Source organism: Brassica napus, chromosome A7, assembly GCF_020379485.1.
Source record: "Brassica napus cultivar Da-Ae chromosome A7, Da-Ae, whole genome shotgun sequence".
Taxonomy (NCBI): domain Eukaryota; kingdom Viridiplantae; phylum Streptophyta; class Magnoliopsida; order Brassicales; family Brassicaceae; genus Brassica; species Brassica napus.
The window spans coordinates 1,857,151-1,873,423 of NC_063440.1; the positions used below are offsets into that span (position 1 = coordinate 1,857,151).

Below are 16,273 nucleotides of genomic sequence, written 5' to 3' on the forward strand. Positions count from 1 at the left end.
TAAAAGTGAGGGTAAAATTGGTTAGTGTTTACATGAAAAGTAGTACTATGAATGTGGTATCTTTGGCAATTTTCAAAACTAAATATCGAGTAACTTATTCTGCAGTTTAATTCGTTGATGCAAGAAATGAAATTAGTAAAAGAGATGGGTCTTACCTCATGGATTTTGAACCCGGTTGTTTACAACTTGTCAAGTTGATTGTTAAATTAACTTCATATATTAAAAAATATTTCACTTAAGATTTTTCCAAAAAAAAATCTGTTCTAAATATTAGATATTTTAAATATATGTACTAGTAACTTTACTAAAGAGACCAAAATACGTAACAATATAGAGTTTTTTATGTTAAAAGGAAATAATTAAAAAAAATTAAAGTCGTAAATTATGGACAATTTTCATGTTTACCACTTTGTTGGTATCATTATTCATGTTTACCATCAATAAAAAGACATTTTCAAAAATACATTCTTCATTAACAGACAAAAGACTTTTGTACTTTTGCTTTCTTTATATATAATAGGGAAATTACATGTTTACCACTTTCATGGTACCACTTTTCATTTTTACCACCACTAAAGAGACATTTTCAAAAATACTTTTTTCATTAAGTGGCAAAAGACTCTTATGCCTTTGTTATTATATATATAATAAATCATTATTTAAATAAAAAATAAAAAATAAAAAAAATAAAAATAAAAATAAAAATAAATAAATAAATAAATAAATAAAATGTTTTCTTATTATACTTTTTCAAATTTGAACTTTTTTCATAATTTTTTTTTTGGAAAGTTTTTTTTCAAATTTTTTTATTTTATTTTTTAATTTCTTTTTGATAAACAAAAATTATGTTTGAAACTATTTTTTCAAATTTTTTATATATTTTTTAAGTATTTATTTAAATATTTATTAGAATCCTAAATTTCAAATTCCAAAAACTCTACCCCACCCCTCAACTCTAAACCCTAAGTATAGATTAGTTAACCCTAAGGGTATCATTGTCTTTTACCCTTCATTAAAAATGAGGGTAAAAGTGGTTAGTGTAAACATGAAAAGTGGTACTATGAATGTGCTATTTGTGGCAATTTCCCTATATAATAAATCACTATGTAAATTTTAAAAAATATATATTTTCGAATCAAACTTTTTCAAATTCGAACTTCTTAATAATTTTTTTTCTTTTTTTGAATCTTTTTCGAATTTTTTTTTCAATTTTTTTTTGAAATTCTAAAATTCTTTTTGAAACTATTTTTTTAAAATATTTATTTTTTTAATTATTTATTTATATATTTATTAAAATCCTAAATTTCACATTCCAAAAACCCTACCCACCCCTCAACTCTAAACCCTAAATCTACATTAGTTAACCTTAGGGTTATAAATTTATTTTTTCTTCTTTAAAAATGAAGGTAAAAATGGTTAGTGTTAACATGCAAAGTGGCATTATGAGTATAGTATTTTTGGCAATTTCTTTTAAATGATAGTCAAGTTTAGGAATAGACTGAAGCCAAACAGGATGCATGAAGATGGGTATAAATGGGGTTTCACGAAAGATTGAATCTACACCTCACAAAGTGGGTATAGATTTGTAGCCTCCCTCTCTGAGGAAGATGGTAGCTCTAACCCTTCTCTTCCACCTTTGGAGAAGTACCTTTGGAAGTCTCTGTGGAAGATCCGTGCGCCTGCAAAAATTAAGCATTTCCTTTGGAAAGCTCTCTCGGGTGCTCTGGCTGTCATGGAAAGACTACGTAGTAGAGGTATTCAGGTGGATCCTGCTTGTAAAGTATGCAATGTAGGTATTGAGACGATCTGCCATTTACTTTTTACTTGCCCTATGGCGAAGGACACTTGGGAAAGGTCTTCGATCAAACTCCCGTCGGCAGGTTTTTCTCAGAACTCTGTTTTCCTAAATATGTATCATCTCTTGGACCTGAACAGAAAATCTCCAAAAGATAGTGGCACTGTCTCGTTTCCTTGGATCCTCTGGCATCTATGAAAGGCGAGGAATGGTTTGGCCTTTGACAAAACACATTACTCCTCTGTTTCGGTCCTCAGTAAAGCTAGAGCAGAAGCGGCGGTTTGGTTTAAACTTAATTCTGCTCAGACAGATGAGGTACAATTTTCAGAGAACAGTCAAGGAAGCACCATGGCATGGTCAAAACACCCTTCTGGATACCTAAAATGCAATATTGGTGTTTCCTGGTTAGATTGTCAGGCTAACTGTGGAGTTGCTTGGATCCTACATGACGACAAAGGAAAACCAATCCTTCATAGTCGACGGGCCTCCTCCAACGTAGAGACAAAAAGAGAAGCTGAGCTTATGGCCATGCACTGGGCTGTAAGTGATATGATCAATACCCGTCAACAGAGGATTCTGTTAGAATCGACTTGTACTTTGGCTAGGGAGACGTTCCTAAATCCCTCTGGTTTCATTCAACATCAGCCCCCTTATGTATGAGATTTCTGCACGACTCCGTCATTTACAAGACCGGAGTTTCTATCATTGTGTGCAGGAGAAGAATACTGTGGCTCAGGATGTAGCGAAGAGTGTTACTAACGATCAACGATATCACTCTTATATAGCAGCAGGAGGACCCTCATGGTTACAACGTAGTATTGAGCATGAAGCTCGGACTTGACTTGCAGGAACAAGGCTTCCCCTTTCTTTATTGTTACTCAGGCTCGGAAGTGTCTATTGACATCTCTCCTATCTAGAGCTCAATGTCTTTTAGTTTTTTCAAATCTTGCTTTTCTTTGGGTGATCACCCATTTCGGCCATTACGGTCTGTCCTTTGTTAGAACTTTCATGGTCTCTTTGAAAGTTAATTTAATCAGTGTTAAAAAAAAGACTGAAAATTTTAGAAAAATGGAATGCCAAAAAACTACTCCATTTCATTCACAAAAATTTTAATCATAATTTTTTTTATTATTATATTTTATTTTTCATATATTTTACAAGAATAGAAAATAAATTTGTTTTATATTCCATTTAAATAATAACTTATTTCTGGAATCTACGTTAGTACACCATATATTACTAATCCTGTTGTTATATGTAACTTATACTAATTTGTTAGAGAGAATTATAATTTGAATGGTAACCAAGAAAATGAAGATAAACACTTAATTCTTTAATATTCTCTTAAAAATTACTTTTCATAAGAATTTTTTTTTTCATTTCTTCTGTTTTTTTTTATTATAGAGAATTATAGAACAAATATGTTCTATGATCAGCTTTAAGTCAAGATGGTCTCATTCTTCAGAGTAGCTCTTGCAGGAGTTATTAATATTTGCTTAGACGTTTCTCAATCTAGCGAGTTTCCATTTTGAGATTCCAATACTCAGTTTTGGAACGATTGCTCTTTAGGTTTTACTTACTAGATGTCTAGACGAACTTGTTTGAGTAGGTTACTAAGCAGTGAGGTGATAACTTTAACCATTCCGTTTCTCTTCGCAGGGATACATTTGTCCATACATTCATGTTGCAGATATCCATTTTGTCTAACCACCTCAACGGCCCTAGACCGTGCGTATATCTTTTTTCTCCTTCACTCGCTTTAGCTAAACTACTTTGATGTAAGGCTATGCTTGCCTTTTCGATTGCAGGAATCGTATTCCGCGCCAACCATTTCAGTTTAATTGTGAAAGATTATATGTTGTTATGTAAAGCTTTCTGTTTATAATATATTACGTTGGATACAACAATCATTACATTCAGTAAAGCTTATCCACCGAAGAGCCCCATCAAGTTTTCGTCACAGTGAATTAGGATAGGCAATTTTAAAGCATAATACAAAAAGCATTTTCATGGCTCAGAGAAGATCAGAAAGGCCTTCTATGATGGATGATTTGCAGAGATAATTGGATTTTCACTCAGCAGTTAACTTTAACCTTCGCAAGCCGGTTTGGTGTCAAAGCTGCTGATGCATATAGCAAAAGCTTGAAAAGCAGAGAGAGGATAACGATAATCCATGGTGAAAATGTCCTTGCCGATTTTGCCAAACTGTAAGATCACTCTCTCATGCTCTTCAGGCAGCGCATCTAAAGAAGGGTCAATGTCTGCCACAAGCTGGAAGTTCTTGACCGAAGCAACGGTCACTCTCCCCTTGAAGTTGAGGCACCAGCACTGCAACTGCTCGTGCCATCTCGGGGATTTGTTTTTGAGAACCAGCGGCTGATCCAACAAGCTTGGAGAGATATTCTCTTTGTCTGTTGAGCTGGTTTCGCCTGAAGATACTTCTTCTTTAACTAATGATGGCTCAGAGATAACAGAAGAGAGTGGTATAGAGTCCATAACGCAATGCATCCTTCTAGGTCCCCTTGTCCGAAGAACATTGAGCTCGTAGGTTATGCTTCCTGAGGTATAGCTAGTAGCAGGTAACTTAGGAGATGCTTGCTTAGGTTGGGCTTGTGCAGTGGATGATCCTGTTTGGTTGTCATATATTGTGAACTTGGTTCCTAGAAAACCAGACCTATCCCAACAACACAAGTAGATCATGTTTAGCGAAAGGAGCTTAATTAAAATCAAATGTAATTTTCTTACCTTAGCTTGCCAACATAAGTGCTGCTTCTCCTTGAGAAGTTTTTGGCAGAAAGTGAGATTACAAAGTCAGTGCATGTCGCTCTTCTGACTCTTCTTGCTGCTAACAATAGCTTGTCATTCTCCATCTCAGCTGAAACTCAAATAAGGATCATGGTCAGAGAACAATGACTTACCCAACTTTTTTTGTCAAAGAGATAAAAGATCACTCACAAGGCATCAAACCATAGTAGAGAATATATGTAGCTGTTGCTCTGTTCCTTTTAATAAAGCATTGAATAGGAAGGTCTCGCGGACCCGGCTGTGCTCACAAATCAAACAACAGACTGAGACCTTTGAACATAATGAAGAAATTTTGGAAACTGTCTTTTACCTGTTTCAATGAGATAGGGAAAGTGAGTTTCCCACACTGCTCAGGGACTCTCACAGTCTCCATTGTGATTCCTCTCCACGATTTACAGACAGAAGCACAAGAGACAACAGCCGCTCGGGCGGGCCAAGCGGTCTCGCTCTCTTCAACCCTCCTGATGATCTCATGGAGCAACTCAGGCGGCAAAGAAGCCCAGGGGCTCTGCGGGATGTTCTCCGATGGTGTCATTGTATGATCAGGAGCAATGTGGGAAGACTTTGACCAGCCTCGCTTAGAGATCCCTCCAAGTCCATCCCTCACTTCCTTCAGATCACGAAGGATGCTTTTAAAAGACATCTCTCTTTTTACAGCATGCCAAAAACTGCATTAAGAAGAATCATGCTTTTAGGAATAAGACAAAGCGTAAGACTTTGATAGACATAAAGACAAGATCTTCGAATTAGATTCATAAGATCCATTAGAACGTTACTTAAAACCAAACATACCAAGTCTTTATATTCCGACAAGAACTATATGCAACAGATCTAGGACAAGATGAGAAATGCAAAATAAAATAAAATAAAACTAACCTCGATGAAATCGATGGATCAAACGACGAAATGATTGAAATTAAATCTCCTCTGAGAAAAGAAGGAGCTGCAAGATTCGATCGGCGGGGAGCTTCTTCTTCTTCTTCACCGGATCAGAGAGGCCAGATCGGAGAGAGAAAACGAAGAAACAGAGACAATCATCGCTGCCTCTTTGTCTCCGGGAAGAAAGACGGTTTCGTTGGTGACTACGTTTGCATGATTCCACCGTCGTTATAACTCCGCCGCCGATCTCAGGGATGCAAAACGAACCTCTCTCTCTCTCTCTCTCTCTCTCTATCTCTTCTTAGAAAAGAAAAAGGAATCCGAAGTCTCTGCTTTTTCTTATAGTTTTCAAAGAAACGTTAAAGGCAGATAGATAGAAAGAGAGAGAGATAAGAAAATAATTTAATTATTAATATTAGAGAAATAAGTTTGGTCGGAAAAAGATTTAACTCTTAAACTTTTTTAATTAATCAAACAATTAAATAGCCTATTTGGAACGACCTGACTTTAAATGATAATGACTTACTGCATGTGGCATCACCATATCTGGTCGGTAAACTACGTTACTACTATTACATGTTAATATTTCAAAAAATTTAAAAAACAATTATATTCCAACAAATTAAAAAAGTTTTAGAAAACTGCTCTTAATGTCCACCAAAAAAAGTTAACAGCGGTGTTAAGCTAGACAAAAACAATAGAATAAATTAAAATTATTTTTTATGACAATGTTTCATGTGTATTGTGTATTTGTTCATTTTCCACTTATTTATGAAACAATAGAAATCAAGATCTATAGAAAACTTAGTCAAACCTTTTTTTATTAATTAAAACATAATGTAATCTAATAAAAAAATATCTATCTCAAAAAATATTGTTGATACAACATATTATTGTTCCAAATACCCACTTTATTTTATTACATCAAATTTAGTATTAAAACATTTAATATATTATTATATTTTTATTTCAATTTGAATCATTCTAAAATAAATTATTTGCTTCGATTTTATTCTGTTCTGATAAAGAATAATGAGTAAAATAAACTAATAAATATGATTATTTCCTTTTAGAATAATTTTACCTTTTTAATTTATTTTATAATTGAAAATGAGTTGAAAACACTTTATTTTAAAATAAAATTTGTAGTAGAAACTTAAGTAAGACTAGATATTATGAAAGTACAAATGGACAATACTCAACTTTTCTTTTCTCGTGCTAAGTGTATTGTATATAATATAAGGATGCACAACTAATTTTTTCAATCTATTATACTCATTCCAAACAACATTTCCTTACTGGCCTGTTGGGCAATTGAACATACTTATCCTCCTTCGTTTTTTGTTTGACCTTATCCAGCAATAAGAAATGTTTCGAAATAGCACATACATCACATACGTACGTAGACGCATCACTTTACATAATTCTAAACTTCAAAATCTCTATCAAAGCCACCCATTATGGCACCATATTTTTAGTGTATACTCACATCATGTGAGAGGAGGTCGGGGTTAAAATACATTAATTCCTGATACAGGGTGTTTTATAGCAAGCTATAGTAACATAGTAATCTTATAAATTTTCGGGGGGGAATCATGCTAAAGCCCATAAAGCAATGGCTTTAGGCGTCAGAGAATATTACATTTTAGGAGCATCAAATTTTCGTAAGTTAACTTTAGCCTAGTGTCTTGAGCACTGCTCTTCCTGTCTTGAGCAAACACGTTCGAAACCCATCGTACATTTTTTCCTTCGAAACATGATTATGTTACATGTCTCTTTTTTCGTATATGTTCTAACATCCGTAGACATTATTAAAAGACAATTCTTTTTTTTATGTTAACAATAAATGTTACAACAAATACCTTGAATTATAAATTGTGCATATTATATACGTTCCATACTTCCATTGTTTCATTGTGATTGGTTTTAAAATTCTAACTAGATTTCCACCCGCGCAACCGTGCGGATATATATTTTCACATTTATATATATATAGATATTTGTTTTACATAATTATTACATTTTTTTTAATGTTACTCACATATTTAAATGTTTGTATAATTATGCTAAATATAATAATTTTATAGTTTTCATGCTGTAAATTAAAATCATCACATATATATGTTGCATATTATATATTTGTCTTATTGAATTTGCGTTTGATTACTAAACTAAATTTTTTAATGCATGAAAGAACATATATGAAAACAATTTTGTATTTAATTTATTATAATCATGATCCGTAATTCAAATCGCTAGATTTTTTTAGTAACTTTTTAATGTTTATTAATTTTATATAATAAATTACTGTATATTAAAAAGTTTAAGATAAGTTAAATTTTTATACATGTATTATATAGTTTACTAATATTAACCCGTTCTACCAACATATTATACTTTTAGCATAAATATTTTATATTTATGAAAATAAAATATGTTAACTTATCAATTTAAAATAATTTTATCATATTTTCTTCAATATAACATTTTTATTTTAAAATGATAGATATTATTATAAAATTGATAAAATAGGATATAATTTTATTCTTTTAGTAACATTTCATTACTAATTACAAAATTAGTTGAAAATATTTATATTCAATTTATCACAATTAAGATCTTATTATAATCTTTTTCAAGAGATTTGTTAGAATTTTAAATTTTTTTTTAAAAAAATTAAAAGATATAAAATATATTATGATTAAAGTAGTTAAAAATATTATGTATATTAGCATTAGTGAGTAACATTTAATATAAAATTTAAATGAGGGTCCAAATAAAAATATCACTCATCAAAAAATCATGATTTTTATTTTATTAGAAAACAAATTTGAAAAAATAAAAATAAAAATAAAAATAAATATTTATTTCTAAAAAATCTTTAAAAATTATTAGTAAATGTATTTGTGAAATTAATTAATTTCATTTTATTTAAATTTTCGTTTATAAACCAGAACTATATTCAATTTTAATTTCTAATTATATTTTATGATAATTTAAATTAAAACTAACTAATTTTTGAAAGTAAATTTAAAAAGATTCTAAGAAGATTTTAAAAAGATTTTGTTAGAACATTTTAAATATATTAATTTGTATTTCAAATAAAATGATAAAGATATTAAAATATATAATAATGAACTTATGTAAAATATGATATTTTTTAGGAATAGTCCAAGCTAAAAAAATCACACATGAAAAGAAGTCATGACTTCTGTTTTAATATATAAGATATATTTTTTCGGATTTGATATTAATGTGAGATTCACATTCATTTATTTCATTTTAGTTGTGTTTTTTCTATGAGATAGTTATATTTGAGGCTAAGATAGCTTAGATGGTTCAGATTGCCTATTAACGCTGGAATCTCACCTCGGAGATCGCAACCCGCAAGGTTCAGGTGACAAAGATAGTGGAGTCTGAAAAGGCTAGTATTCGATTTCAAATAGGTGTTGAGAGATGTGTCATGAAGGTTGAGGGATATCATTGGTAATTTAAATGGCTAAAACTTGAATTTATTATTATTTTTATTTTCACAATTTTATGTTGTTAATCTTTTAGTTTCATCAAATATTATGAATATACTTTTAATTATCTTATGTTATTATAAATATTATAAATGTTCAAATTTACCTAATTATAACTATTTATATTTTTTTACGTTTTAGTATTATTCTATAAATCATTTAATAAACACTTAAAAATATGAGTATAATTTTTCAGTGTGCATAATAATGTCTACTACTGTCTTATTTTTGTAAAACATGCCATGTAATTGTAGGAGTTTTTGCCAAAACTAACCAACAACTTGATTTTAATTCTAAACCTATACCCAAACTTGAATCAAATGCAAAACTAACCTAAAAGCCTAGTGAAATTACAGCTCAGTCCCTTGTGACCAAACAAAAAAACAGAAGCCATTTTTACGAATATAACCCCAGTAAATCGTCTGAGTCGTATGAGATGTTGGAAGTCGTCTGGACGACTGAAGTGTAAGTCGTCTGGTACCAGTTTATTTTAAAAATAATTTATAAATCTTGTAAAGAAATATTTTGATGCGTAAAAAATAAAAATCAAGTAATTATAAACAGTTTTAACTGATATAAATTAAGATATGATAAAATTGATGTGTTTTGAAGATAGATGAGTGGAAGTAGTGAATCATGAAATACTTTGGTTTAGGATTTTGACAAACATATGTTGTAGTATTGTATGTATTGTTAGGGTTAGATTTTGGAAAACTAAAATGTTTTTGTCAAAAATTAGTTTTCACCTATATGTGTTTATTTCTGTGTATAGTAAACACTTTTCAAGTTTGATTTGGTTTTATGAAGTGTTTAATTAGATAATTAAGTTTAGGGGTTATGTTTAGGGTGTGGACGACTTATATTTCAGTCGTCTGTTGAATAATTTACCCGGACGACGTATATTTCAGTCGTCCAGACGACTTACTTGTAAGTCGTCTGGAAAGTCTTCTATTTTAGTTTCCCGCTAAAAATATTTAATTTCCCGCTAAAAATATTAAACTCTTCTGGACGACTTACATGTAAGTCGTCTGTTTTAATTTCATCACCAGACGACTGAAATGTAAGTCGTCCAGGAAGTCGTCTGAGTCAAAAATATTTAATCTAATTGGATTTTTTGTCTCCCTATATAAAGAAAAATTTACACATTCTCTCTCCTCCTCTCAAATGGCTGCAACAAAAATGTAATGTTCATCATTCTAAAACTCTCCAACCTCTCGCTAATCTCTTTGACTTGAAAACACCAAACTTTATATGAATTTTTCAGTTTTGTCTCATGTATTTCTTACTAATCTATCTCTTTTGCAGGTTTTTAATCAAATGGTACTCATCTTCCACTAATTTAGAGGTAGATCTATTAATTTTAGATATGTATTTCTGTGTGTTCTATAAATGTAGATTTATCTAATCTTCCACTCATTTTCTCTATTTTTAAGTCATTTGAACGTTTTTGGATATGCAGGTTTTTCAGATCTGGATTTGATGTGCAGGTTTTTCAGATCTGGAAGACTTCTGGGACGACTTACCTGTTAGTCGTCTGGAAGTCGTCTGGACTTCTTGGAAGTCTTCTGACAAAGTCGTCTGGACTTCCAGGAAGTCGTCTGGACTTCCACGAAGTCGTCTGGACTTCCACGAAGTCGTCTGGACATCCAGGAAGTCGTCTGGATTTCTAGGAAGTCGTCTGGACTTCTAGGAAGTCGTCTGGATTTTTCTGAGCGTTTTGGTAAGTTCTTATGTCTGATTTTTCTTCATTTGGTAACTTCTTGTTGTATAAAGTTCTTACTTTTTTCCCAAACTAAAACTCTTCAAACCCACTCTAATCTCTTTGACTTGAAAACACCAAACTTTATATGAATTTTTCAATTTTGTCTCATGTCTTTGTTACTAATCTATTTTTTTTTTTGCAGGTTTTTAATTATTTGGTACTCATCTTCCACTAATTTAAAGGTAGATCTATTATTTTTAGATATGTATTTTTGTGTGTTCTGTAAAGGTAGATTTATCTAATCTTCCACTCATTTTTTCTGTCTTTAAGCCATTTGAACGTTTTTGAATATGCAGGTTTTTCAGATCTGGATTTAATATGCAGGTTTTTCAGATCTGGAAGACTTCTGGGACGACTTACTTATTAGTCGTCTGGAAGTCGTCTGGACTTCCTAAAAGTCGTCTGGACTTCCTGTAAAGTCGTCTGGAAGTCGTCTGAACTTCCTAAAAGTCTTCTGGCAAAGTCGTCTGAACTTCCTGGAAGTCGTCTGAACTTCCTGGAAGTCGTCTGGACTTCTTAGAAGTCGTCTGGACTTCTTAAAAGTTGTCTGGTCTTGTCTACTCAAGTGGAATACAAGCTTGTCTTTGTAGATGAATGATCTATAATAGTTTTGTTTGTGGTCTGTTTTATGAATTGCATGTATACTCTTTTAGTTGTGAATTTTTTGTAAAATCAGTAATAATGTTTTCCAAGATGTACTAAATGTGCTAACAATGTGTTTACACATTTACAAATCAATGAAATAATAGACTTCAGTAGCCTTTTTCTTATCTTTGGATCTCTCATATGCAATAATAAACTCCAATGGCCTTTTTCTCATCTTAATAAACAAGAATGTTGGTAAGAGATGGAAACAAACAATAGTAACTAGTCAAAGCATATCATATTTTTTATAAGTTTGCATTGAAAAACTTAGTCAAATTTAGTAAAACTAAGGGAGAGAACATATTTTGTAAATATGAGTTTTACATATCTTGAAGTTACTTATCACTCTTAAAAATACAAGTTATTCAAAAACTAACGTAGAAGACTTAAAAACTAGTGGAGAAGACGCGGACGACTTCAATCTAAGTTATCTAGACGACTAAACTATATGTCGTCTGGTCAACGCAGAGGTTATTTTTGCAATTGACTTTGAAATCTGTTATTTCGGACGACTGAAAATTAAGTCGTCTACTATTGTTTGGTTAAAAAAAAACTCCAAAAAAGCTAGACGACTTACATTTCAGTCGTCAGAGGTTAGTTTTGCATTTGACTGGATTATTTCAGAAGTTTGGCTTTTTGGATGACTTACATTTCAGTCGTCTAGTGAAAATTAAAATAATAATATTTTTTTAAAAGTAGACGACTTACAGTTAAGTCGTCATAGGTTAGTTTTGCAATTGAAAAAAAAAACTTCAAGATTTAATTATATACAGACGACTTAAAATTCAGTCGTCCACGAGACGACTGAAATGTAAGTCGTCCAGGATTTACGAGGTTTGACCAGAATCTCGGAAAAAAATCCTGGACGACTTACAATTAAGTCGTCTGGTGGACGACTGAATTATAAGTCGTCTGTGTATAATTAAATCTTGAAGTTTTTTTTTTCAATTGCAAAACTAACCTATGACTACTTAATTGTAAGTCGTTTACTTTAAAAAAAATATTATTATTTTAATTTTCGCCAGACGACTGAAATGTAAGTCGTCTGGGGAAGTCAAACTTCTGAAATTATCCAGTCAAATATAAAAATAACCTATGACGACTGAAATGTAAGTCGTCTAGGTTCTTTGGAATTTTTTTTGAAACCAAACAATAGTAGACGACTTAACTTTCAGTCGTCTCAGGTTACAGATTTCAAAGTCAATTGCAAAAATAACATCTGCGTGGACCAGACGATTTCCAGGTAAGTCGTCTACAGCCAGACGACTGAAAGGTAAGTCGTCTACAGCCAGACGACTTCCCAAGTAAGTCGTCTGACGAACAGATCTGGAAAAAAACTCGATGTCATACCTTAAATTGGTGAGATAAGTTCCTTAGCATACATAAGGCTTCTCCAAGCACACAGAATCACAAACGGAAGTCACCCACCCATAATCGTTAGCTTCTATGACTCTATGAACCATAAAAATTTTAGAATCAAAATCTTGGGTTTTTTTAGCTCATTGTGGAGAGAAAGTGAGAGATATGTTGTGTTTAGTTCACATGAATGAAAAAAGAAGAAGGGTAAATCGATTTTGGGAGCAGTAAGAGCTTCAAATTGGTTGTTCATGGTGGTTGTGGTATTGATGACAATGGCAATCTTGTAATTACTTGAAGATGATGAGGGTGAGAGAGTAAAAATGTCATTTTCGAAAAAAAAAAAAAAAATTGATGGCATTTTCGTAAATTATATGAACTTGTGGGGTGAATAGGGCAAAACCAATTTTCAAAAAAAAAAGAGGTTAGTTTTGTGTTTGACTTTAAGTTGTAGGTCAATTTTGCAAAAATCCCGTAATTGTATTGTAATTGTTTTGAATATTTGTTGACTTAAAAAATTTTTAGTAACAAAAGTATGTTAAAGAGTTAAAGCATCTATACATTACCTAAATATCTAACTTTGGCAAATTTCCTTTTGTTAGTAAATGAAAGCCCCAAACCATCATCAAGCTGTAAATAAAAAAAATAGAATTCATTTGTGACCGAATCAGGCAGTAAACACATCTTGAGTGTTCCAATTCCTCAAACCTCGACAAAAAACTTTGAACTTATGACCACTCCTCTGATTACTTTACGGCATACCTATACAAACAATGTTCTATTCATTTCTATGAACTTATATAAGCACAGATGTAATGACTTAACAGAAAGTTCCATAAAACTTCACCTTTTGTACTTACTAACTGCAACGCCTTTGATGTATATAGCACCAGCCAAACCTGAAGAAACCCATCAATAAAGCTCAACATTTTCACTCCTTTCAACGTCAAAGTTATAAAGGTGGATAATTTATCATGAGCAATCATGCGTTGGTTCTTAGACGATACAGAGAAAACCCAAAACTTGTTTCAGAGATATTACCCAATTGAAAAAACGGAAAAACGGAAACTCGAGCCAGATTTTTCCGAGGATTGAGATTTCGCATTCAAATGGCGAGATTCCGTCGATCACTTTGGTGTTGTCGGTGTTGATGACTCGATTGATCTACTTTCTCAGATAATTCCACCACTATTGCTTTCTCCGCCGCGTCTACCTCCGGAAGCTCCGGCCAAATAATCCTAAAAACATCAATCTCTATAATCCACCATAAAACCTTATAGATCCCATTGAATTCCTCAAAAACATACTGAAAGTAGATCACTGTTGGTTTATTGGCATGAAACCATTCGCTAACTCAGTTAAATGGAACCCAACTGGTTTAGCGAATGGTATCGATGGAGAATGAAACTCTCTGTGATTCCTATATCATCAGATCACCATCTTCTTCGATAAAGATCTAGACTTTCGGTTCAAGTTTAAGAGCTAGACAATCGATTCTTAAATCTCCATCTGATTCCACAGCTGTCGACGAAAATCAAGCATCTTCATCATCTAATTTCTTCTAGGATTTGTCTTGCTCTGCGTTTACAACACAGAAACGAAACACGCGAGATAGGTTCCGTCGGTTTTGTTTCGCGTTATTTCAGGTCAAAGTGAGTCAAATTGGATTAGAACGTTTTCTGTAATGTTATAAAACGACAGTGTTAACTCAGCGGCATAAAGTTGTAATTTTTGAGGAAAACTCAGGGTTATTTCATTTTTGTACTTCTGTTTTAATAGTTTAGATAGGAATAGCTGAATCTCCTTTAAAACACTTTTTATTATTCCTTTTTTTTTGTAAGTTTTTGTAAATTTGTAGAAACTTTTGAAATGCAGACAAACATAAAATTTATTAAAAGACTATCAAAACTCAATAAAAATTGACAAACTAAAATTGAATTTAAAGTGATTTTTATCAAGTTTTGTTTTATTTTATAAAAAAAAATTTCCCTTTTTAATTTGCACAAATTAATATAAATTAGATAAAAAAAACTAGCCAAGTGAAACTGCAAATATATATATATATATATATATATATATAAAGATGAGCTACAAATAAAGTTTTTATTTTTTAAACGGCTCTAAGTTGTAATAATATTTGGTACTATTTTGATTATATACTTAATATATATTAAAGAAAAAATTATGGTTAAGGGGCAAAAAAATTTCTCCTCGCTTTAGGCGTCCCACGAGTCCGGACCGGCACTGTAACTATACCGTTCGAGTTTTGATAAATTTATGCCATCTAGTTCCAACATTTTTTAATAAGTTCTGATAACTTAATGTTAACAAAAAAGAGCTTGATAACATTTGATATGTGGTACCTACATGCTACAAGATGTAAATTGAATCGCATTGGAAACCATAATTATTCTCCACCCATATTTGATTGTTGTCTGTAAAACAATTTTAATTAGAGAGAATTTGCTGAATATTCATAAGAGTCAAAAAAATGAAGAATATGTTCATACTACAGTAATTTAGGACGGATGAGACAATTTTCACACAAATTTGACCGAAATCTCATTCCAGGCGCGTGCGCCTAATATCGGCACTCCAAAGCTAAAATTGTTATATTATACTACATATCATATAGTATATGCACATAAATGATTTAATCAGTTATAAGGTTGGGTTTCATCAATTACGTAACTATACTATACATGTTTACGACGTAGTTTAGAATACTCGACAAAAACATATAAGCTTGTTAATTCTGTGTATGCCAACAATGCTTTCCAATTTGGGGGAGATGATCAAGGATATTGGTAACGTACATAAGAACCGTAGTAAGAACCAAGTTTACAAAAAATCTGGCATGTTCACCAAAGAAGAGAATATATATGCACGCATGTCCATGTATGGAAAAAGACTAGCATACGACTATACTATATTCAATATAGTATGGTAAAATCAGATTTGGGTGTTTTTATCCAAACAAGCTGAACAAAATTAAACAGAGGGAAAATCGGCAACTAGGTTACTACGGACGTTAGTTTTGGGTTAAATATGGAGTCTTCAACTCCATACGTCCTAACTGCAGCTTCAAGTGCGTCTTTCGTGTGACTATACTGTTTAGTGCTCTCATATAGTATATGAGATCAAACTTTTACTCTTAACTTTTCTCAGAAAATATGTTTCTCGTCGTTTTGCCGTTAACCCCTTCTAACCAGATCTGAAAACTAAGCGATGGTTTTGATTTCAGATAACACACAAACAGATCAGGTTGATTAGACACTGATAATATGTCTACTACAACTATTAATTCAAAAGACACAGTGGGAAAAGGTAAAGAAATCACAAGGAGCGGCGGCGGTGGTAGAAGAGACGGTGGCAACAGCGGTAGTGGAAGCAAAAATAGTGGAGATGATGGCAAAAATGGTGAAAGCGCGGATGGTATAGAAGAATGAAATAATTGGCAACGACGATTGTGGTGATTTTATAAACAGAGGTGATTGAAGCGAAAAA

At 32.0% G+C, this 16,273-nt stretch overlaps 1 protein-coding gene across 1 annotated transcript; it reads right to left on the reverse strand.

Moving 5' to 3' along the window:
* Positions 1-3,653: 3,653 nt before the first annotated feature.
* On the reverse strand, positions 3,654-5,891 carry LOC106357723 (tubby-like F-box protein 2). Its single transcript, XM_013797410.3, has 5 exons — positions 5,477-5,891; positions 4,911-5,268; positions 4,751-4,838; positions 4,541-4,670; positions 3,654-4,469 (listed from the first exon to the last, which is right to left on the reverse strand). Exons 2-5 carry the CDS (start codon positions 5,241-5,243, stop codon positions 3,884-3,886), a joined length of 1,137 nt encoding a protein of 378 aa, XP_013652864.2. The 5' UTR covers positions 5,244-5,268; positions 5,477-5,891; the 3' UTR covers positions 3,654-3,883.
* Between the last annotated feature and the right edge of the window lie 10,382 nt (positions 5,892-16,273).